The 26,174-nt window shown below is 41.0% G+C and overlaps 1 protein-coding gene across 1 annotated transcript; it reads right to left on the reverse strand.

Annotated features, from left to right (window-relative positions):
- Positions 1-5: 5 nt before the first annotated feature.
- Positions 6-19,163, reverse strand: LOC139203643 (MARVEL domain-containing protein 2-like). The gene is given in 14 exon segments (XM_070833467.1): positions 6-884; positions 996-1,037; positions 1,629-1,800; positions 2,021-2,125; positions 3,409-3,524; positions 6,023-6,187; positions 7,662-8,328; positions 9,638-9,708; positions 13,262-13,363; positions 15,517-15,567; positions 15,653-15,824; positions 16,634-16,812; positions 16,909-16,944; positions 17,910-19,163. Coding segments are annotated over 14 exon segments (3,231 nt in total). The 3' UTR covers positions 6-785.
- Positions 19,164-26,174: the final 7,011 nt, after the last annotated feature.

A 26,174-nucleotide genomic window follows, 5' to 3' on the forward strand; every position in this document is an offset into this window, starting at 1 on the left:
CGAGCTCGGGAATAAGGAGCATTTTATTGAAACAACACGCTTACAACACGTCTCCTTCTCCAAAACACACCTTATACAAACAGATGGAACTTTGTGATTGCACACCAAAATATACACGTTGCATACAAAAGGCAAGATCTCTGGAATAAAAATACATTGGCAATGTGCGATGAATTGTTCAATTGCTTCTGAATAACAACGAAATAAAAAATGATTCAGTAAAATACAAATGTTTGATAAAAGTTGATGGCACACTTTAGGAAACAGAGCCAGCATTAATCAGCTTTTCCTCTCCACCATGCGAAAGGTCTATAATAAGAACTTACAATTATGAGGACAGAGATGCTTCATTGTTAACAAAAAACAGCACAAAGCAGAGAAAAGCTTACTAAAGGGCAATTTAAATTGTTTCTCCAGATAAAAATAAACATTATTTACAAGGTATTGTTGGTGACTTAATGATGACAAGCAAATTCATGTCTCATCTTAGCTGTGTCTTCATTGTGCATGGACTGTCAAATGTGTTTGTTTTCTTCAAATAAAAGCTAGAAAATAAGCACAACTGCTTGTTTAAGGTCACTAGTAGTGAAACTAAATATTTCCTCATATTTCTCACTGTGCAACTTCAGGAGAGAAACAAAATAGTCCTTCATGAAACTCTCGGGTGGTTGGCTCGATACAGATAATATATCAGCAACACTATAGTAATCCCATTAGGTAAATCAACCAGTGGGGTGTGTTACTACAGATTTGCCTCTTTGTAGGAGGGGGTCCGAGGTGAGGGTTCAAGGTCGGTGGTCATATTCACTGATCTTCCTCTTGATGTGTGACAGTTTGGACCTGAGATACTTACACCTCTTCTTCTTAATCGCATAGTTTGGTGACTGCAGAGGATTGGAAACAAGTCAAACAATTACATTTCATTCACAAAACCTCAGAGGACTGTATTTCACTGTGAAGAACAACACTGCTGCAAATGTGTGTATATGTCTTACCTTCTTGAGATTCTTCAGTCTGGTGTATTCATCCATGGCATCCTGAGATTAGAAACAAGTGGTCAATGACCTGAAGTGAGCACTCAGAAGAAAGCACCATCCTCGATTTACACACTCATTTGTTTTATGCTAAATCAGGTTTCTCAGTATTTTTCCACCACTGCTCCCATTTTTTTGGTCCAAAAATTCAAATTGCTCCTGAAATCAGAAGTTTCTGTATTTGGGTATGGCCTACTTTTAAGCTTCTTTTGCTTTATACTGTTTTTTTTTTTTTTTTTTAATATTCAGTACCATAGTATAAATGACAATGACTCACACACATATCAAAAAAATCAATCTTATAAATCTCCTGCAGCACACTCAACATATTAAGCCTTTCCTATGTAGGCATATGGTCCCCAAACTAAACTAACTAAATCACCAACAGTTAGAAGACTAATTGTCAAAAATACCCAAACCCCACTACCAGGGACATATGGAAAATGTTTCTGTCTATGTTCTCATCACTTTCTCATCTTTATCCAGATGCAATTCTGTTGGTAATCATAACCACAAATTGTAACCAAGTTCTTTGAAGAACGGTATACTGACCATTCTCAAGTCAAAGAGCCAAGCTAGCACTGCAACACTTACCAGGAACTGTGGACTGCCCTCAGGGTTCCGGTCCAGCTCTCTGTGCAGGTCAGCCAGGTTCTTGTTTATGCTGTCCAGCTCAGCCTGCAGGCTCTTGTACTCCTGGTGATACCGGTCAAACTCCCGTTTGTAGTTCAGACGTTCCTGCTCATCCACAATGGAAGGAAGCAAACTGCAGACGAGAATAGAGTGAAATGAACTCGCCGCACCTAGAATTGAATAGTAATGCCCTCCTTTGGATACATTTGGTAGTGCACACACACACACACAAAACGGATTTATGTTGAAGAAACACAAATCAAAGCCAGTCCAAGACAGTCTCATCCATCATCACTAGCAAAGCAGCTTCATATATTTCTCCTAATCATTCCTATCATTGGCTGTCCACTCACACGCTGAAGTCTTCTTCCTCCAGGTCATCTCCAGACTCTGCACCATAGTCATAGTCCTTCAGCCTGGGCCTCTGGCCTCCCACAGAGCTGCTAATGTCTGAGTCTCTGCAAATACAATGAATGATTCATACATTTTTGTAGCAGCCTTGTTGAATATCTTTTACTTTAAATCCATCGCATACCCACTGCTGGACCCCTTGCACTTCACCTACAGTACAGAGCCAACAGCACTTTGACTTTTCAGGATCCTACACCAGGATTCCTGCTTGTGGACTTAAGTTCAACACTATCACCCCCGCTCTGCTGCAGGAAAAGCTCTCCCAGCTCAGAGTGCACATTGCATGTATTTGCACATTCCAAAGTCAATATTTTCTATATTCCTTTCTTCATTTCAAACAATGTACAGCTTGTTTCATTAAAATATATTTACATGTTTTTTGTCAAATTCAATATCTTTGTTTTCATCTTCCTTCGTATTCAATTCAGTTTCCTTTTATGTGAAAACTTACAATAAATAAATACATCTATTTTCTTATTCTTGATTCTGATATCTGATAACTATTCTGTTATAGTTTCACAGCAATGTTTTTCTTCCAGGAACCCTCTGTTGACACTCAGTTGCACACATTCACACCCGGAGGCCTCAGCACACACAACAATTCATGTTACAACATGTTAGATGAAATCTTAGTTGTAGATATCATCCAGGACATCATTTTTAATTTTTGGCGCCAGACCCAACTCAGCCAAGAGGCCTCAGAATAAAACCCAGACATTGTTATGGCTAGGTATTTTAAATATAGATTTTTAAACTGTGTTTAGTAGAACTGAATTTTAATCAGAGCATTCTTCATACCAAAGTCCGTTTGGTCTGGGACAGCTCTTTTCTCTGCAAGCAGTCGGAAGCATTACTGTAGTGCTGTTTCATTACTCAGATAGCGTATTGGTGGATGAACAGCATTGAAAATAATATGTTAATGTACAAAAGCCAATCTTTTGCCCACTTTAGTGCCGTCAGAAGAAGGCCAGTAACGTTTTATTCCATAAACAATCGGTGAAGTTTGAAAAACAGTGACACATTTCTTTTGTTATTGGATTAGCTGTGCACCGTGTCCGATATGAAACAATGAGGTCAAAGTGGCCACTCTTAAATCTAAGCATGCGAATATTCATAGAAATATGGCACTTCTTGTTTTACTCCAAAACAAAACTATTTAAAATTTTCTACTGGTCAGTGTGTATTCCCTTCACATCCACCCAGGTGAGCCTACCGTGGGCGGGTCTGAGTAGTGCCTGCAGACTGAGATAACAAAGACCTGCTGTTAATTCGTCAGGCTCATTTGAAACTGAAGGAAGTCCTGTACTCTACTGTGAGATGCATAGCTTACCCTGGCAGGTAAAGCGGCTTCTTGTGGTCCAGCCGGTCCAGATATTCTCTGGACCCCCCAACTTTGGGATTATGGTCATTCACCAGCACCTCTGGGCCACCAGATACATTTTTCACCTAAAGAGAGAGACACAGGCAGACATTTTTAATCAGAGTTTGACAGAAATCATGTTTCTGTAGATAGATGTCTGAAGTTCACTTCTTGTCAAATTTGATGTGTCCCTAAATTAAGTCAAACTTCAGTTCCTAAAAGGACACTGTACAAGTTTCACAAATGAAGACCAGTTTAATAGCCACGGGGGTAGTCCTCAGCCTGTGAGGGGCTGTGTACATCTTCTGTGGTTCTGGAGGAGCTTTGTCAAGTCTGACAAGATAACCCTGGCACAACCTTTAAACTACTTTAATACCTTTACACTGTGCTTCTCGTCAATTAAGCTTTTTAATTTAGATCTGACCCAGCTAAAGCAAAAAAAATCTGTGACCTGTTGAACATGTCCTTTGTACATTATCAATAATTTATACTTTCTTGAATTTAAAAATACATTAGTTATTGTATTGTTGCTATAGTGATTATGATAATAATAATAATAACAATAACATTATGATTATGATGATGATGTCCATTTTCCAAGCCTCCTCTCATACCTAGTTTTGAACAACCAGTTCACTTCATAGGATAAACATTCTGCTTGTACGTAGCATTCACCAGGACTAACCGGTTCCTCTGCTTCTCCCTGCATGCCTGAATACCACAGATACCATCAATACATCAACAGGAAGTCTAACACAATGTCCCATCAGCCAGTGCAACTGCTAAAATGTCAGGTGTGAAAGCTTTGCTGGGAAAGTCTGTACACCTGGAATGAAAACTATGCTGCTATGGAGGTACTTTTCAGGTTAACATTTTCATTTGTGCCACTTTCCCCACAACAGAAACCATAATGATGTCATTACTGGATTTTTAGGACACATCACCATGACGGCGCAGCACATCATGCGGCAAATAGCTTAACAGACCACACCCAGAAACTACAAATGAAACTGTCCTCCAATGTCCCTCCCTACCCCACGTCTTGCCTGACACATGCACGTGCACACACACCTTTATCAACTCTGACTGACTATCTTAACTGATACATCATGTTGTTTCTGCATTTTCAAGTTACATTCTATGCCCAGTTCCTTGAAGTACAATATTTTCTGAGAATGTTCTGAGAAAAACAGCAATTGCACATAGTTAGGTCGTGGCTTTAGAGTGTCCCTAACATATCTCTGTCACAAAGTCAACTCTTTAAAGTCACAAAATGCATAACAAACATTTTGAAAAGTTTCTACTCAAATTTTCATATTATAAAAAGACAAACAGCAGTAATGAAAACACAAGTTCACTTCTCAACATCCACTTTTCCCATTTTATTCCCGCTTAAGTAGCTTTAATGTTTTTTGAAATCCTCTTATTCTGATTGATCTGAATATGTTGAGCTCTTGGTCTAGTTCTCCATTGAAGCTGTACAATGTTCACACTGTGTGATTTGTTTTTGTTATGGCAACGTCCTACCAAATCTAAATGTTTTGTGCATAAATGTACTCACATTCCCCCAGAATTAACCCTTAATTGTTTAGTATCTTTGGGAAGTTTGTCATCTTCAGACCACAATTTAAAGCAGTTTTGCAGGGATTTGAACAATGTTTAGCTGCACAGCAACAGTTTGTGATGAGTGAGCCAGAAGTTGTTCAGTGGGGCTTAAGACGTCAGTTTCAGTTGATTGAGTGTTGATTGCCCAATTGAGCATTTAACAAGCCCACTTAAAAAGTACACAGTATTGCTTAGTGCCCATTTGTTTTAGAATACTGTATTTGATTTAGTTCACTAAGTTTAAAACTGCTGTCCGTAATCGCTAACCTGATGTACTTAGTTTGCTGAATAAAGGTATATTTACAGTAGTTGATCCAGGCTTTTGCTCCTAAGCAAACACACACACACACACACACACACACAGGATTGTGACATTAAAGCGATAATAATGTTAAACAGGACGTGATGCTGTAATGTTGTCACAGCATCATGGTCCATCATCACATAGGGACTTTTAAAAAGGGAGCCATTGTGTAAATAGGAGACATTTCTATTAAGTAGTTTTTAAAAAATGTTTTAACATTTTAAACAAAATGTTCACAATCTTTCATAAATGTTTGTAGAAATGATGTATTGGTTTATTTGCGTATAGAGCAGGAAGGGCAGATCTGATCACAAGTGGTCACTGGGGATGCATGTGGAGACACATTCTGATACCAGGAGTGAAGTGACGAACTTAGAGCTGTCCATTTATGATCAGATCAACCAAAACCAGTATTAATGCTAGGTATGAACAGGGCCTTACATTCATTTCCTGAAGACTTACCAAACCTTCCCCTAACTTCAACCTTACCACGGACCCAAAAATCAGTGTTTTACCAAATCAGGGACACAACTTTGTCCCCTGTTGCACAAGCCAGCTTCTTGTCAACTGATCTTAAGTATGGTGCGTGTCCCAGGAAATGATTGAAGTTATACCCCCCCATTCCCAACCCAACTCTCCACCCACCGACCCACTCACACAGACATGCACACTCACCCATTCCCCAACACTGTTGTGTAGACCATCATGGATGACCTTCACTTCCTCCCAGAGAATGCGGTCCCTGCCCCAGCGCCTGATCTTGGAGCGAGTCTTGACTGCAAACACCAGCAGGATGATGAGGGCAACAAACACCAGGAAGCCCAGGACAATAGCTATAGCCTGCAGGAACAACAAGACTCAGCATCAGTGGGCTGTAATTACATCCACTTGCATGGATAGTAATTAAGTAATAGGGAGATCTGAAGTTAACACAGGACTCAGACTTATCAAAACTCAGCAAAGTCAGCAGAGCAAACAGGGTAGCTCCATTGCTCTAGCTCCACAATGGACTCTAAAGGGTGAGTTCACTAAAATTCCCAAACAAAACACTTATTTTGTCACCCCAAAGCAACCGTAGGGAATTATTTAGTATAAGGAGCTCAAAGCATCCATTTTACATTTGAAAAATTCAACAGCAACAATATATTGAGTTACTCAGAATAATCTACAGAGATCTACAAGCAAGTTTCCTGCTGTCACCTATCCATCTCCGTTCTTAAGGATTGGCCATTGAGCCTCCTAAACTACTTAGGTCTCTATCACAGCAATTGTTTTCTCAAGTTGTTGTCAAGTGTGATACATTACCTACAATTTCTCCATGACATTACAAGACTCAGCCAAGTTAATTTTTATAATCATATTGAAATTAATTAAAACCAATGACTGTCTGGGTGATGTGAAACACTTAAACAGCTGCTGCAAAACACTACATATACCTTGGTAAACATCAGCACTGATAAAGTGAAAATACAAGTGATGTAGTAGATGGGGCTAACACATGCAAAAACATTTGTATAGATGTTTAAAACATTCATAGTCATCCAAAGCTGTTTCATGAATTATTTTTGGAAATCAGTATATAAATAACACCTAATGGAGAGTTTAGATAGTAACCCTGATATTTAAAAATGGAAAACTACTCAGCTTACAGCATTTGTCTGTAAATCTGCAACATGCATACATCTAAAGATTGGCTGCACCTTGCATGTAACTGTAAAACACTTGTTTTGGATTAAAAGTTGCACTGCAAAAAATATCCATCTGAACAAATCAGTTAATCTCTATAAATGATTTCACTTAAAACTAGAAAAAGAAAATCAGGTCGTGATAACATCGCCTGTGTCCAGTGCAATTTCAATTGGTTCAGGAATTTAACTTATCATCTTTAAAACGTTAAATGAGGTTTGATTGCAGCACCAGCATCTACAGTACTTCTAGTACATGCTTAAACAAGTTTATTTCGTCTAGAAAAAGGGAGGAATCATTTTGTTTTTGCTTGTTTTTTGTTCATTTGTTTTAATAAATAAATGAATTAATTTTATTTTGTTCAACTGTGATGAACAAAATAAGACGAAAGGCAGTGTTAGTCAATCTGAGCATCACTCAGTACCCTTAAAACTGAAATATTCTTATTTTCATGGTCATTTTTTACTGTCACTGGCAAATTACTGTTGTCTATATGGCTAAAATTGAATAATCTATATGTGATAATCTGTGTACAAAAAGCACTGGATTTTTTACTGGATTGCTGTTGGTGAGGGAGCTATAGAGCTAACACCACCACAGCCTCACAAAAAAAACAAGAGCATCGCACCTCTTGGGGCTCCACCACACAGTAATGGTACAGGTATTGGTTGATGAAGATGCCCTGGGCCTGGTTCTGGTTCTGGTACTGGGCACACAGCTGGCGGACCTGATTGTAGTATATAGACCCTGATGACTGGGCTGCTGGGTTCACTGCTACCAGGTACACAATAGTGGCAATGATCATGAGAAATGCCAAGATGGCACAGATGATGATGGTGGCTAGGTAAAACTTTGAAGAGCGGGCAGTGTTTTGCCTTGACACAACCAACACAAATATGATGAGCACAGCTATAAAGGTAATGGCAGCGATGGCGATGATGAAGCCTTTGCCGGCTTTGGGATCCATTGGGTTTCCTCCATAGTTGCTGCCGCCGCCACCAGCTGAGCCACCAAAAGAGCCGCCAAAAGAGCCGCCAAAAGAGCCACCTCCTGAGCTGCCAAAACCTGGCACCAAGCCACCTCCACCTCCCAGGACGCTCATATCGTAGTCCCAGGCCAGTGTGGAGGCCACGCAGGCAAACACAGCCACACACATGACGATGATGATGATACACAATATCTTCATCACACCCGGTGGTGAAGTCCAGCGATAGAAGTGAAGCATCTTCTCTCCTGGATAGTAGGAAAAGGCTGGGTTGGACATGAACTCGCTGTGCCTGTGTCTGCTGCTATGGCTGCAACAGAAGCGGACAGAGGAGCTGTGGTCAGTGTGTGCCGTTACAGAACAGACTCAGTGGAATTATTGGTAACCTCCTGGCTAATGCTGTGTTTCAATAATATGGTGAATGATAAACACTCAACCAAAATACTGATTTAGAGCTTACTGATGATTAAACCTTTTCATTTTGGGGTAATGCTCTTTTGTTTATTAAAAGGAATGTGTGGTCAGTAATAGACGTAGACATTACACAAGAGAATACCAGTACCTGCCTGCAGCTGACATGAACAGCCAGTTCACGTAAAAACAGTTGGTAAATGTGGCTACACATAGTACTAAAAGCAGTCCAAAATAAATAAATCCAGTCCGAATGGGGCTTCAGATTGGCATCGGTTTCATTTCTATATGCCCTCTACAGAAAGAGCTCTGCGGCATGCTCTGCCTAGCTTAGACTGAAAATGAATAAATGTAGATCTGATTTTCAGATAAACATCTTTTCCAAATCACTTTCATTATTGATTTATCTGTTGATTATTTTAATTAATTGATTGTTGTTGTCTATCAAACAAAATGCCCTTCTCAGTTCCCCAGAGCCCAGAGTGATGTCTTCAAATTGATTTAACCCATCATCCTGCACCCAAACATATTCAGATGACAGTGATATGAAATGTAGAAAATCCAAAGATTTCAGAAGATGGATCGTGCAAACTAAACTAAATTTGTCAAATATCAAAATAGTTGGGGAATACTGTTGTTGGTTGAGTAATAGATTGATTTTTTCAGCGCTAAAGACATGATGAAGCAGAACAGTCAAAAACGAAACCGAGCCTTTCAATAAAAGCTGTCACACAGCTGGCCAGCGGTCTTCTACTCATGTCATCCGTGTCATAAGAAATACCTACTATGTGTACTCTAACTAGTTCTAAATCCAAAATGTCAAATAAGACACAACATATAACAAAAGCCTCCAATAGGCTGATTTATATCCCAGAGGGAGATGGGTACCATGCTCCTCAGTGAGTAAACTCATTTTAAGTCCATTAATCATTTGGTCTATTAACATCAGAAAATAGTAAAAGGTGTCCATCATAACTTCCTACAACACAAGGTGACGTCATCGAATGCTTGTTTTGTCCAACCAAAAGTCCAAAACCCAAATCTAGTATAACATAATCGAGGACAAACCGATGCTAAATGTTTGCCACTGTTTCTTAAATACTAACTTAAACAATAAATCAGTTATCAAAGTAGTTGCCCATGAACAGATAGGTGGCTAGATAGATAGACAGATAGATAGACAGATAGATAGATGCACGTCTACTTACTGTTTGCTACCACTTGGCTGGTACGGCGGGGGGCTGTGTCTGTGGCCCGGCATGTTGAAATGTAACTGAAATTAACTCTAAAAATAAAAAAGCAAATACACAATTGCTGATTTTGCAAACACATAAAAAGTGACTTTTATATAATGTTAACTATCAATAAGAGCGTCAGATCCATTATCTGGCCTGTGGTGCCACTACTGGTATGAATGGAAACCAGTGGCTGCCAGGAGGCTACAGGAACACATTAGGTTTGTGTTCATCTGGTGATATGTTGATGTGAAATGTTATATGAAGGAAGTAAATTAAAGTAGTCATGCCCATTTTATATAGAGTCTGATGGATGGCTCCCCTCTGCGTCAGTGAGCCACTGTTAAGTTATACAAGCAGAACAGGAGAGGAGCCTGGAGCATGGACTTAACGTTTGTTTGTGGTGAAACAAAGCAGCAGCAAGTGGGTGGAGATAAAGTGGCTGTTTTCAAAAATGAGCAGCTGATAAATGAGCTCAGTCTGGCAGCCACAGACCCAAACTACAGCCTGTCCAGTCCACAATGTAGAATGTTAATATTCCGGCCTCCTCTTGTAAACCACAGGTGACAGACTGACATTTAAAGTCCTTTAAAGTTACAGAGGGAATTTTACACGACAGGAAAATGGACTCATGCTCAGCAAATATCAATGATTCACATTTGAAAGCAAAGCCTTTTAAAATGATCCGTTAGGCTATCATTAAATATGACAAAGAGAAAAACCAAACCAGACATGTAAGAACACTAAAGCTAACCGCTCAACGAGGAGGTTTCAGACAAAGTTGAATTAATAGTTGAACTTGATATTTTCTCAGGAATGCTGGAGACAGAGTCCGTGTCTCTTGTTACCTCTGCTCTAAAAAAAAACTTGGGTGCTAATGTTTAAATGCACCCACCTGTACGATGAACCGTGTGCTCCCGACCAGACAGTCGCGCGACGCTGATGTGATGAACACAAACAACCGACGCTCTGCGCTCGTGGCCGCGTCCCGCGCGCTCCACGCTGCGCGCGCCACTCCGGGCGTTCGGAGCAACAGGTGTGTTCGAATCACGTGGGTCCCCAGGTCACACAGGACCGACCTGTCTTCTCCCCCCCGCAGCTTTCAGAGCATGAACAAGGACACCCCCCGGTCCCTCGAGACTCATCAGTGAACTCTCATTGTGGAGCATCAGCAAGCTCCGGGTTTCAGCCGGGGTGGGGGGGGGGGGGGGGGTCATTATATATACGCGCTCAGTATAAGTGTAGGTGTGTCCACCTATGCTTTAAGCTCCAGTTAGAAAAACCCGTCATACAAATTTGAAAGTAATTAAAAACTAAATGAATTATTTTACAAAATAAAAAATGTGAAATCTTTTTTTTAATTCTAGGCTTTTGTACTGATCCACTGTCACCTGAGTCATGAAAGGCCGTATAGCATGTCCAACCTTTCTCCTATCAACAGGAAACAGACAGGAAAATGCCTCCAGTGTTGCAAAACCTGACACCGCCGGGAAAACAACTCAAAAATACATCTGTCCGGCCAAACCAGTCCTCCGGGCTCCAAGACCGGCTGAGCCACTGCGGCAGCCATTTTAGGAGGGTGACACTGTTGTCTAGTGACTTGGAGCTAGAAATGGAGCTTTGCATGCGTTCCACTTCTTCCGAGTCATCCTGGATGGAGAGTATATTCAGCCACAGCCACATCATCACACAGGGGAGCCACGCTGCTTCAGGAGCAAGAGAGCATCCTGGCTACTTACTGTGGGATTTACATACATTACCAACACAGCTGCTAAAAACAATTAAGTATCCAGTCCTTCCATCCATTTTTCTCTGTGGCTGTAATTATGATGATTAATTTAACAATATTTTGCCTCAGACTTTTAATGGATACATTTAATTTAGACCATAACATTGGTTTTCCAGATTGTTGCTCTAATAATTTCCTTGAGAAACCAGAATGGTCTGTAATAATAGTTAACTGGGCCTACTACTACTACTACTACTAATAATAATATAGTATTCTTACATCCATCCATCCATCCATTACCTATACCGCTTATCCGTCAGGGTCGTGGGGAGCAGGAGCCAATCCCAGCTGACTGTGGGCGATAGGCAGGGTACACCTGGACTGGTCACCAGCCAGCCACAGACAGAGACAGACAACCACTCACGCTCACAGTATTCTTACATACTGATCAGAAATAAACTTACTGATGTTACACATAAGTAATAGGAGTTTGCCACATCTGTGGCACTGTTTTTATGCTAGTGTACCCTCATCAGCTACCACTGTACTGGACTAACTGAGCTTAGGCAGCTGTTGGACTCACAGTGGATGACAGATGTAACAGAAGTCACGTAAAAAGTGCATTAGCTTCATGGTTTAAGTCAAAAAAGGCCAAACGCAAGTATGTAAAAGACGTTTCATTGGCATACAGCAGCAGGACATGTGATACAAAGCAACATCATCACATATCAAGCACATCAATGTACAAAAGGAAGGACTAAAACTAATTTAAAAACTCAATTACATTCAACACTGTGATCCCAGTAAGAGCAGGACAGACAATTCATACATTCTACTGTGAAGCTTCAGTAAATGTTCACGCTGTGCCTCACGGTTCAAAAGCAGACTACTGGGTCGGAAGGAATCTAATGTACAAACCAAAAACAGCTGCACACAGTCAGCATCATGGCAAGCAAGCAAGCAATACCTCTACAGTATGACAAACAGAGGTGTGTCCTATCTGACCTAAAATTAACATTACTGGACTAACCTACAATAAACATCTGCTGACACTTGTCTGTTACGGCACTGTTACTCTCATCATTAACATTGTCCATCTATACAGGTAGGTTGTGAGACCCTATTTAGATCTGGTGCTGAAGGAATAGTCAGTAAGATTGCCATCCCATCCACACTCAGAGAAAAAGATTATTTTATTCCTTGTATAATTAGCTTTGCTTTATTCCATGGGGACATCAAACAAGTATAACATGAGGCATACAAGAATGTGAATAGCAACATCAATAGAGGGGCTCTGGTCTCTTTTGATGGGGCTAGTCTTGCAGTTTTCCTCTGACTCCACTATTGGTTGCTAAGCTAGGCTAAGCACACATGGGACTGAAAACACAGCAAAGAAACTTCATATAAAATGACACAAAAAAAAAAAGCACATCTTCCAAAAATGTCCTTTAAATTGCGATCTACATCAGGGCATGCTACACGTACATAAAATGAACACCTTATCATGTCATTTATTTCAGTTCCAGCCATCTACATCCTGATCAGATCCCATTGTGGTTTAGCTTACTTTTTCTTTGCCTTTTAACATTCTGTGGAAGGTCATGCCTACCTACTGATGATGTTTCCACCTGTAAAGATAATTTTTCCATCTGCCAGTATGACACTGGTAACAGCACCGATGGCATGATAGGGATCATGACATCAGCTTTACCAACAATGAGGACGTTTTTCACCTGGTGGGTGATGTACTGTTGTGCAGCTCAGTCCCACCGCTATGTGCTCGGTGTAGCAGAGCGGGTTTTCTTATATAGTTGCATATGCATATGATTGGTGTCCAGGAGTGTAAATTGCAGTGTTTAGTTATCATTTCAGTCTATGACCTTGTTGTATTCCTGAATCTTCTGTTTGATATGAGAGAGCTTGCTCTTTAGGTACTCACACCTCTCCCTTTTTTCCAAATATGTTGGGTCCTGACAAGAAAAACAGAAATAAATGAAATGTTTGGATTTCTTTCCAAGTGATGATTCCATATGTCAGGATCAGTCTCTGAGGTGGTTAGAGAATATCATGGAATTTCACTGCTGGGTTACGGCAATATTATATACATATAATACATGTTTATTTACGTAGTTTTCAGTGAACCAGACCAACATTAACAAACCAGGAAGGAAGAACATGTTGGGTAATGGTAGAAGTCATATTGTCCCATGCCAAACTTTTTTTTTTTTTTTACTTCCTAACGCCAAGCATAGAAAATACTAGATCCAATTCAATAAAGCTAGTGAAGTAAAAAGAGAAATTATATCTATTCTACAATCTGGTGTAATCACAGGTAAAATCCCAAGACAAACTAATGTACCGAGGTTTTCATCAAACCTTTGGTGATCACGGTATCTCAACTGTGTTACATTCTACTTCCCTTCTCATGATACACAAGACACGACCACGTGCCTTGTAGTAGTTTTGGCAGGTTGAACATGGTTACGTTCTCCAAGTGTGGTGCTCTGGTTGTAATAAGAGCAGGGAAGCGAGCAAGGGAATTCCTTTCTTAACTCAAGCACTGCAATCTGATTTTGTTTCACTAAACAGAGAAAGAATTACCTGATTAAAGCAACTGTTGTTAAGGATGGCAAAGTGCTTTCTATATCATCCAAATATCTTAGATGACAGCATGACTTGCTACAAAAAAAATCTATCATTTGTACAACAAAATGTTTATTGTACTGTACTTTGGTCACATTACAAATGTGGCAATGGTGGAAAACGTTCCTGTCCATCTCATGCCGGTAGGAATGCAAGTTCTACTCTTTCAAAAAAAATGAAAGCCACATTTCCCTTGAATCCCGTCGCTCCTCGTGCCCTGGCTTCTAGTAAGATTTCTTGACAAATCCTGCCTGGTGTGTGCCCTACACACTCTCTGCTAAGGTTGGAACTGCTTCGTTTTCTGTTTCTACTACTATTCATACACAATCTGTTGCATCCCTAGTTTTACATAATATTGCCCATGGCCTATTTAGAAGCTTAAGTAAATCACTGTACTTCGTAGATATTATGTACTTGTAGGAAACAATTCAGTGCCTTTATCATTTCCTCCATCCTTTCCTTTCCTGCCACTTATCTCCTGGAAATGGATGATATATGAAGGAAATGATAATACAAGATGTGAAATAGTGTACATCAGGGGTGCCCAATATGTCGATTGCGATCTACCGGTCGATCGCGGAGGTAGTGCAGGTAGATCGTGTGACATTAAAAAAAAAAAAAGTCACATTTGTGACTTGATTGCCGTACAGGGCGGCCAGTCTGTGATCTCTTCTCTGCTACGGGTCGCGGGCAGGGACATGCATGCGGTCAAATGCGCTAGCTACTGCAAAACTCCAGCCAGCGAAGTGAACTAGTTAGCCTTCCAATTTATATCCACTAAAGAAGGGATATTCTGGGATGGGGAAAAGGATAGGAAGGGATATTTGACTCCATTCAGTGCAAGTCAGCAGAGTAAGGTAGTGACCATAAATGTATTGAATGTTCCAATTACATTGCATTACTACTGTCAATTTCTGCCAACATATATTGAATATATAAAGTATACTCAGTATATATAGAAATGAATAGTTTAGCATTTTTAATGTAGGTAGATCATTTTGACCTGGTCATTTTAAAAGTAGCTCGCGAGCCGAAAAAGTGTGGGCAGCCCTGGTGTATCAACCAACAGCAACCTTGGAACATGAGGAGGATAATTGTTTGGTTTCTTCTGTGGTTTTGCAGGTGCTCTCTAAGTGTGAGAAAGGAACTCTGATAATGTCATCAGGGTTGTATAGCAGACTACAAAATAATAACAAAGGCCTGTATAACAAACTGGGGGCACCAATCTTGAAAGATCTGGAAGTGTAACAGGCACAGAGAGGTCTAAAACAAAGACGCTACTGAGCTAGCCTGTGCTTCTGGAGTATCCCACTAATGCAAGCATGGTTAAAAGTAAGCTCATGATAGTTAAATGTGGAGGGGAATATTTTTCATTAATAGATGTTAAAAGATTTTTTGGGGTTAATAGAACCAAAATGATCAATCTACGACCTTAACCTATGCAATGAGTGACAGTGGATGAATCATGATGGATACTTACAGCTTTCTTCCTCTGATACTCCATTAAAATACCACTGATCCGCTCCTTCTCCTGAAACAAAATCTGTATGTTAATGACGTGTGTTATCCAAGTGTGTTCCTGTGTGTGTTTCTGTGGAGTGAAGGGAGGGTTGTACCATTTGGCTAGAAGGCCGGGAGGGAAGGTTCTGCATCATCTCATCCATCTCTTCAAACTTCTTGGCCATTGCCTGAACTTCAGAGTGTAGCTCCTTATATTCAGCATACTGGTCATTGAAAACAGCCTTGTACTGGTCCCTCTCCTCATCTGAGCGGATGCTGGGGTACTTCCTAAGGGAACGGGGCAGGAGACAGCACGTTATCTTGTGTTGCTGGATACATTCACATTGCAGCTGAATGTGTCTCAGTCACCAAGCAGCAGGTCCTAAGGATGACAACATCATTGTTAGACTGGTGCTAGTGGTACTTAGCACTGGCCAACTGTTAAACATCAGACTCAAGAGGAGCAAGGCAGCTTCCGTTCTGGCCATAGAACACTGGAACAACCTTTGACAGGTTGTTGGGAGGAACTTGTGCCATTGCTACAAGCTACCCTGTCTTTTTTTTAAAGTAAAGTCAGCTGTTTCCATATTCTAGACACAAAGTAAAACATGTTTCAGTGAGTGTTGGTTCCTGTCAAAATTGTCCCGAGTTACCGATCCCATTTGTGATACTCATGGACAGGATATGACGGCAAAGCCAGGGGGCCAGTGTCCAGTTTGGAGACCTCAGAATTGCATCTCTGCTCTTTGCACTTGATGTGGTGCTGTTGGCTTCATCAGACCGAGACATGTCAGCATGCACCACGGCTCTTTGCAAGTCTGAAGCAATCAGCATAAGAGTCAGCTCCGAGTTCTCTCACTTAGCCTGCTGCCGCCTTGATGCCACCCAGCAGAGATCAAATGATGAAGACTTAAACTTACCTGTAACACTTGGGTGCGCTTTAGAATACTGCTACATTAAGATAGTTTTGAATGAACTATTTCACAAAGTAAGCAAGTCATTTTTTAGAATGATTTTCCATATTTGGCACTTGAACCTTCCAAAGGGTTTGAAAACAACATACTTTGTTGTTTTGTGACTAAGAAGGTAATACTCACGCCACATAGTCAGCTATAACAACAGGTTTGGGGATGTGCCCAGCTGGTATGTGACCTCGGAGGATCTCTGGCTCCAGCGCCATCAGAGGAGCAGCTGAAGAGTTGTTGGGAGCGTCCATGATGTCTGGCTGGATGGTGGGGAGAGGAGTCTGCTCTGAGGCCCGGGAGCTTGGACCCAGCTGCAGTAGATAAATAGAGTCAAGTGCTCACTTCATATACTCTGTGTGCTATCAAATGTCTGCTAGAACATTAAAAGAGTAATCCCTGATACTTACGACAGACAGAGGGATTGATGATCCATTCGTTTTCATCTAGGTGTATTGTGAATGGAAGAAGAAATAGGGAGTGATTCATTAGGTGTTCAGTGTTCAATTCAGTGACCTGTATTAATGAACCCTTCCAGTGCATTAAAACATTTTAGACCACTTCATTACAAGTCATTATACTTAAGTTTCAACTCTGTGCCATTTAATTATCACACAGAAACCAATGGCTGACATACATGCTATTTTAACATTTTTATGTTTGTGGTTTATGAATTATGGGGTGCATGTGGGTGGATGGCTTTCTGTTGGTATTCATGTTTTGTTATATATTATGCGAGGGAGGGTTCAGGTCCCTGGTTTAAACCAGCAAGAAAGTACTTGGTGTCATCTCTATGCAGAGCCAGTCAGGAATGAGCTGTTTACAGCTAGTGATCACAATGATCTAATTTTTGACTTGCATGGCAAAATGTTGACATGGACAACAAACAATGTTTGAATCCAGACTTTCCACAGACTGCACTACTCCTTTCTGCTCTTCCTCTCTGCAGCAAGAGCTGTTGCAGGAGCTGGGCGGGTGACTGGCACAGTTTGTGTAAATATTGGATTTAAACACTGGTTTAGACTTAAGCAAACACTTTATCATTCTGGACAGACAGTAGACATCTGTGAAACACTTAAAATACCTTTAAAGATACCACCTACTGCTTGATTAAAGGTAAAAGGTAACATTTTAGATTATTCCCTTACGGTCTGTATAGGAAAAGCCATTTGACTAAATTATGGAGTAGCATAGAGAGTGCAAAAAAGGAGAATCATCACTTTAGGGTTTTTTGAGTATCTTCTACGCTCATGTGCCAAGAAAGCACCTGCAGATCTACTTTTCATTGCATGCAGATGCAAATTAGTTAACTGGAAGTCTGATTGAAAGGGCTATATTATTGAATAGGAGAGAATATCAGTTAGAGTAAGGGTTGGGGTTAAGCATTTAGGGTTAAGCGTGTGTGTCAAACCTCCTGTGCCAGTCCCTCTTTCCTCATCCTTGCTGCTTCATGCCTCCACAACTTCAGACACACTGCTGCACTAATGAAGTAGAGCACCATGGTGATGAAGAGGAAGATGATGGCTGCTGTCTGGCCGGCTTCGGTGCGACAGAATGCTCCGTTTACTCCATTATTGAAGACTGGCATGTTGCACAGCCCCCCTCGAGTTGTGTCCCTCACATACACTATCCCTGCTGCTAAATAGAGCACCGCCAAGACCAGGTTGACGGAACACTCTGTTAGCGGCCACCAAGAAGAGTCTAGAAGGATGGCTCTGTAGTATAGGGTCATCCCAAGAACAACCAGAATAACAGTCACTATCCATGCAAGTCCAGCAACCACCAGGACAAAGGGCGTCTTGGGGCCTGTGTAAGTGTAAGTGCCCCCATATCCATATGCAGCAGCACCTCCACCAAGTCCCCCAAATAGCTGTGGCTGGGAGTACCCATACATATTGAACCACTCGTTGTCCTTATGAACATAAGCGCAGACGCAGGCAAACACAGCCGCTCCCAGCAGCAGCTCCACACAGCCAAGGATCCTCAGCAGGCCAGCCCAGGACTTCATGTAGGCGTAGCGCAAGTGGTACTCCTCCACCCGTTCCTGGTATGTCAGGGATGAGAAATTGGTGGGTACTGCAGAGGCGGAATCGAGGGCTTCATCACCCAGCAGCAGCCTATCTTGCTCCTTCTGAGAGGTGTAGCTGCCCCCAGAGCCACCATAGGGGTCTCGATAAGAGCCGGGAAGGGACGGAGATGGAGGGGCGGAGTGGGGAGGTGAACAGGGGACTCCCACTGTGGTGTGGCAGTTGGCGCTCTTCCTCGATGAGGGGGCAGGGGAGTGAGGGGCAGGTAGAGGTGCTGGAGGAGGAGGGATGGACCAACCCTTGCTGCCACGGTTACCGCTGTTGCCACGGAAGAAGTTCTTGACAGAGTCAGGGATGAAGCGGTGGACCGGTTTAATGTCCATGGCATCAGTGTCGCCATCCATTGGCTCATCATCGCTGGTGTTGTAGATGGTTTCATGCCCAACAGCTGGCTGCTCAGGTAGAGGGGGAGGGGGGAGGGGGTCTAAACTGGTGGCTGGCACAACACCATGCAAGGGTGCCGGGGGTGGAGGGAGACCCTGATCCCGCCATAAGGAGCCCAAAGGGACCTGATCATAGTGTGGGCTTTCCCGCACCCGGTCGAACCTGGTGACAGAACCAACTCCTCCTGCAGACATCGGGACCTGGACTCATTCCAGAGAGAAACACAGAGGATTAAAACAGCCATATTTGCAGTTATTGGCTCTTATTTTTAGAACTTTGGAATCATTTCTGTGTTGTGATAACATTGTACAAGGCTACATGATTACAACAAAGTGTGATGGGAACAAGCACAAACAGTCAGATGGTCACACAGCAGGCCACTGGTTTATGCAAAGATCAGACAGCAAATTATCTGGCTGATATCATTCCTAGCATCACAAACAAAAATGACCACAGGGGCGTAACAATTTCTGAATGGCTGGTTCATCAGAATTCGAAACAACTACAGTGGAAATGCTATAATTTGATAGTCCCAGCCAAGTCTGGTTCCACAGACACGGTTTCTCCAAACATATGATGCTGCTGACATTTCAGATGCCATATTTGAATGATGTGAGCCCCATAAATGAAGTTCCATTCACTTCCATTGTATCATTGTATCATTTCATTGTATCAGTGTAGGGTGAACTGACCCATGTCCTTAGTTAGCGTGGTTGCAACCTCTGAACTGCTGTCCAAATCTATTTGAAATGGTTAATCAGGTTAGTGTTTGGTATGATGCAGGTTAAAAATTCCATCTGATGGTTTTAACACTGTGGCAGTCAGATGCATGAACTGTAATACCCCAAGTTCTGCTGCAACTTGAAATTTGAGTTAACTTTTTTAGTCTAGCACACAAGTTTAGCCTCTCTCACCCAGATCACCGGTCAGCTAGTCACTGATTTCATTGCGGACAAACATCTATTTTCAGTTAAACTCGTGTTTTAATTATGTCACTTTTTCTAAAAGTTAAGTTTGATTTGATTCGATCAAACACATATTTCATTTGATTTCATATGAATGCAAACTATACAGTGTCAACAACGTTCGTCTGTCAGTGCCTCTCGGAATTTTATATTGTACATAAAGCGCAAGAGGTGTTTGTATATCTGTATGCGTGTATTTCTTTGTCCAACCAACAATCCAAAACCCAAAGATATCAAACAAAAGCAGCAAATTATTGTACTGAAGAAGCTGGAACCGGAGAACGTTTCACATCTCTGCTTGATAAATGACAGAAAAGACTAAAATTGTCACCATATAATTTTTCTGTTGAATGACTGAATAATTGAGTTTTTCAATTAAGCTCTGGTGGTCAGCGATGGGTAGCAAACAGCACAGAGTCAGCTGGAAAACAGAACTAAATTCACAAACTAGGGATTGTACATGAATGCACCATACCAGCAGACTCTTCAATCAATATGCATTTCCAACTGTATTCCCACCACACGGGTCACAACAGTTCAAAGCTATAAACAATAAAAAAATAAATTCCAAATAAACAGCAATGCTGAAAGCACATACCAAATGAAGTAAATGGGTTAATCAGTTCAATACAAAAACTTTGGACTCAAAACAATGATGTATGAGGAGCAAAATGATGAGCAACATCAATAGCATCATAATCTTACTATGAGTGAACTGACAGTAAATGACCACAGTTAGACACCGCGTAGTCTTACTGTAAACTTTTTTCAAATAAGGAAAAACGGTTAACTGATAATTCCAACTCATTCCAGTGCTTTAGGTAAAAGCCTTGAACCGTGTTCACAGAATAGCACAGATCACTGCACTAGGAATTTGTTTTCTCTTGTTTTAGATGTCAGAGCTCAGCACCAGACTAGATGACTGTAAAAGTAATCTGAGATTTATTGATTTAAAGAACTTAATAAAAGAATCAGAAGAAAATGGCATTTCTGCTATTATACCAAAATGATATAGATTTCATTTTTGCCCTCACAGCTGTGTATGGACTAGATATGTGGACCCTTTGACGCCTGTGCTGTCTGTCTACCATCCCTGGTGCTCTAGGAGGGTGGAGGACATGGCAGCTCACTAACAGCACCATCCAGCCGAACACACTCGGTGCTTCCCGGTGCCAGCTGGATTAATCACCGTCAGGTGTAGTGCTGTAGGGAACAGGCCTGATGACATGTTAGCAGCACCTCAGGTGTTTCTGCCTACAGCCGTTTCCGTCGGAAGCCAGAAAGATAAATAAAAAGTGTTTAGACTGAGAAACACAACGAAGCCTGTTCTACATGTTGAGATCTAAACCCCTGTCACTACAAGCGAAAACACCAAAACTCTTTGGATACCTGAACGCCTGCTGAGACTCACCTGCTGAGAACTCCCCGTCTACTTTTCTCTGTGGAACAGGTAGAAACCTTCTGTCTGTCTGACAGTCTGTCTGACTGGCTGTCTGTCTGTCGCCCTGCTTTGTTCTCCGACACTCTCACACTGATCTCGGGTCAGGCAGAGCTACGAGCTCCGGGTGAACTGAGGTTAATTAGCTGTAAAGAGAACTGATCCGAGATCCCCGCCGTGATGAAACTCACCTGGCCAGTCTGACCGGCCCCGCGTTGCGTTCATGGCCTCCCTCCGATCTCCCACTTTCCAATTCTGAAAACAAGATTCGCTCATTAAACTGGTGCGACGCTTTATACCCAGAGAGGATGGGATGATATTTAACTGGTACTAGGATGTGTGCAAAAACACTGCAAAAAGTAAAAGTCCCTCGAAAATGTTCACTGAGTAAAAGTATAATCAGGAAAATGTTTTCTAATATTGTATATTATAATATTACATTCTTATTATTCACACATGAATCCCAAAGCAGGATTCTACTGCTGCAGTTGGTTGAGGTTGAGCTCATTTTGAACCCAAAGTGGCAGTTTGTTTTGTATTGTATTGCTTATGTGGACCACGAAGTGTTTTTGCATGAACAATGACGATCGTGATTATCAGAATAGTTACCAATTAATTCTAATTCTAATTAATCCAGTCAACTAAGAATTTCATCCGTATTTGTATAACTATTGGGTAGTTTGATCTGTAACAAAACACCATATTTTGTAAACTCCTTGAATGCTTTATGTGAAGTAACCAAAGCTAAAGCTTTGTAAAGTAACTCAAGCCATCAGATAAATGTAGTGGGGTAAAAAGATGCCCCTGTTAAATGTGGAGTCGAAGTGGCAAGAAGAGAAAAGATGCAAGTACAAATTTGTGGAATTTACTTTGCTTAAGTTCAGTACTTTCCAACAGTGTTTCCATCATCAACTGCCACTGCCATAATATTCAGCACATTATGAGTTATTGAATTTTTAATGATTATTTTAATGAATGCTGGTCACTGGGAGAGTGCATAAAAGCATCAATAATTCAAATATTACACATGCTACTGACTTTCCCTGTGGCCACATGCTCAACATACAGAAACAACATACCGACCTGGTCCTAATTCCCACACGATCAGCATATTTAGGAGATTATTTGATATATTCAGCTTTTTTATATATTGTACAGTATTAAAAATAATGTATGTTTAATATTAATCAGTATTCATATTAAATTGAAACGTTTAGATTTAAATTAACTTTTTATTTTAAACCAAATGTATTTTGTTTTCCAGAAGAGCGCTCTGCTTGGTCAGAAAAGAGACGTGCAGATTAAGTGAGAAGCAAAGCTGAGCTGTTAGATCGGGTGTGCTTGCTTTACTCTGTTGTTAAGTAAATGTAACAGTCTTCTATAGACGGAGGGAAATCTTAGTATACCAACCTAAGCAAAAACATTGTGGGTAAGCAGAAGCTCCATCCAAGTGATAATCACCAGCTGCCACTGGTCTGGTTCCCCACATCTTCAGCATCCCTCCATGGATGCCATACATGTGGTGAAATAGGAATGATTTGGTGATGATTTCGGCCTCTCAACGTTGGCTTTATGTGGATTTATGTTATGTGGTAAATAATATTTGCGGGAAAACATGAAGTTTGACAGGTTCACTGAAGGGGAGGCGTTTTCCTTGATTCTGATATGATTCAATTGGCTAAATGAGGACACGCCTGTTGGATTGTGTAAGTATCAAATGGAAAACACAGGAAACACTGAGAGAGATGGAAATGGGCTGCGTAACAATGTGGTGGCAGTAAATGGCTGAAATGGACCGACTTACTGTGGAGTTTCTACAAACCAAAGTAAAAAGGGAAGATTGCTTCTTGAAGCAACATATTTCCTATGCAAGAAAAATTTAGTACCAATTTGAACTTTGAGTAGTCCAATCTTGTGTATCCCATACAGCTGATTTGCACATAATTACTGTGACTCTGGTGATGGATGACGTCGATATCCCCATGTAGAGTAGGGCTTCCTCAGGTTTAGGACTCAACCGTGCTGCTATGAGGTCATGAGGTTATGTTCTTGGTCAAAATGTACACACACTCACGGGTGGAAGCTTGCATGCACACAGGGGCGAGCATAGTCTCTGGCAGTGGCACATGGTTCTTACTATTCATGTGTGTGTTCTGTGTTTTATTTAAGAAGAGCCTCCAACATGTAGTGCTGGGTATGTGCATATTTGAATACAGATAAAGACACTGAACCCCAACTTGCTCCTGAAGCATAGCTTCAGTATGAATGATGTGTGAATGGGTGAATGAGGATGTAGTGTAAGTAGCTTTGAGTAGTACTCTTCAAACTCCCCCCGTCTGGTAGGCGCTACAGAGCACTGTACGCCAAAACCACCAGACACAGAGACAGTTTCTTCCCCCCAGGCCGTCACCATCACTAACCTCAGAGTCTCAGGATCCGCTGTAAATAGTTCCACCACCCCCCCCTGCACATTTAACTTTTTGCACTACTTTCTTGCACTGCAGTTCTGCACTACATCTACTTCCATTGTATATACCGTTGTCAAAGAGTTCTATATTGTTTATTACTGTAAATAGAGAGTCAAGTTTCACCGAGTCAAGTTCCTTGTTTGCCTGCTCAAACTTGGTCAATAAAGTTGATTTGATTTGATTTGATTTTGAGAATGATATGCACCGTACATAAGATGTGTTTAAGCAAAATATTTTCCAATCAAATCATGACTGCACTGGGTTGAACTATAATAGCGTACACAAAAGAGTTGATGTGTCTGAGCTTTGTGTTAAATGTAAAACAAAAAATGTCTAATTAGTATGATCCACATTTGTGATCCAAAAAGAAAACAAAAGCCCATGTAAACTCCCATGGATACATTATCAGCCTTACAACAAACAGGCTTTAACACGTGTTTAATGTTGTTAATCTTGTGTGTCTTTCCACATATTTTGTCTGTTGTTAGTGGGTGTGCTTAGAATCTACAGCCTCAGCTGTGGCTGTACTCATTCCAAAGCCCTACACTGATTCATGAGGTTAATGATGTTAGGAAACACATTTTTATTTCATCTTCACTTTCATGAATTTTTACATGTGATTGGCTTATTACCATAAATTACAACAATAACTATAAATAAAAAAAAGGTTTATTGACCATACACTTGCCAGTACTTCCATCGCTTTCATTACAATTGTTAGAATGTGTAGGATTCCAACCCCACAGGTCTTTTGTGTATGTGGTATACCTGCACTGATGAGGCTATTAACCTAACAGTGGTCAGTGTAGCTCACCAGCTCCATGCATTAGCAAAGGGCATCCAAGTTCCCATTCATGTGCTTGGAGTGGCTTTATTCGGGGGAAACTGTCAAATGATGTGAAATACACTTTCAAAAAAACTCCAAGCTGATGAACCAATGTTGTATATCAGCAGTCTTTTAAAGAGTCACCTGCAGAGTTATGGCAGAGCTCACTGCATGCTATACTTTACTGCACATATGTCAAACTCAAGGCCCGCGGGCCACATCCGGCCCGCGATACAATTATATACGGCCCGCAAGATAATTTCATGTGACTATTAAGAACGGCCCGTCGGTAAACAGCACTCCCACCTCTAATACTACAAATCCCACAATGCACTGAACAGCTGCCGCGCTAGTCAGGACCCGTGCAGAAGCCCCTCCTCCCGCAGGTATAATGACACACCGATCAGCGGATCAATGGAGTAGGTACTAGTGGAAACGCGCCATTAAGCTAGCCCCCCCAAAATAAATGGCTAAACGAAAACTGGACTTTGAAAACAGAGACTTTCAAAGCAGGTGGGGGGCAGAATTTTACCTGTTTGTCGATATCGGAGGTGAACCTGTGTGTCTTGTTTGTGGAGCTGATGTGGCCATAATTAAAGAATGTAAATATAAGACGACGCTATGAGACAAAACATGAGGATAGTACAAAAAAGAAAACAATTATTTAAAATTCTATTTATTTTATTGAGGAAAAGTTGTTGAAGTTTGGCTGTTTAAATTCATATTTGTGGATTAAAAAAAAAAAGAATATATATATATATATATATACTATAATAAAAGAGTCACTATTAGAGTCTTCACTAAATGTTGAGCCTATTTGGCCCGCGACTTAGTTTTAAATTTTGGCCCTTTCTTTGATTGAGTTTGACACCCCTGCTTTACTGCATACTACTACTACTTTCTGTCTAAAAGATAAATATAAGCCATACAAGGCACAGCCCGTAAACGTACATACAAACATGGCATTTAGAATAGAAATGTTTGTGGTTCATGCAGAGAATATTTTTAGGTAAATTCATACTGGATAGCAGGTAAACAATGCAAGTAAGACTGACTAGTTCGTCTTTGCAGGGAACTAAACAGTGCGTACAGATTTCTCAAATTGTAACACTTATATGTTGGCTGCTTGCCTCATGATGATCTTTGTATTATTACAATATACACTGTAAAGTACAACAATTAGAATGCTATTGGAAACAGAGATATTAAAATGAGAATAACAGTTATTCATGAAGTAATTTCACGCTGTTTCAAGCTTATTGTCCTTACAGTTAATTTGCTTCTGGTGTGAAAGCGTACTTATCTCTTTTCGGACCACTTCACTGCTACTATATTAATACTGTATATTAATACTGTATACAGGAGTGGGAAATATCCCCGCTTCCGGTTTGCCACTAACCATGACGCACACACACGTACTTTCACCAATCACATGTCGACATTTAGTTCCGTGTTTTAGGACTTGTCAAGCTGTGATTGGTTGAAACCAACGGCAAGGTTTGAGAGTG

This window comes from Pempheris klunzingeri, chromosome 7 (genome assembly GCF_042242105.1).
Source record: "Pempheris klunzingeri isolate RE-2024b chromosome 7, fPemKlu1.hap1, whole genome shotgun sequence".
Lineage (NCBI taxonomy): Eukaryota > Metazoa > Chordata > Actinopteri > Acropomatiformes > Pempheridae > Pempheris > Pempheris klunzingeri.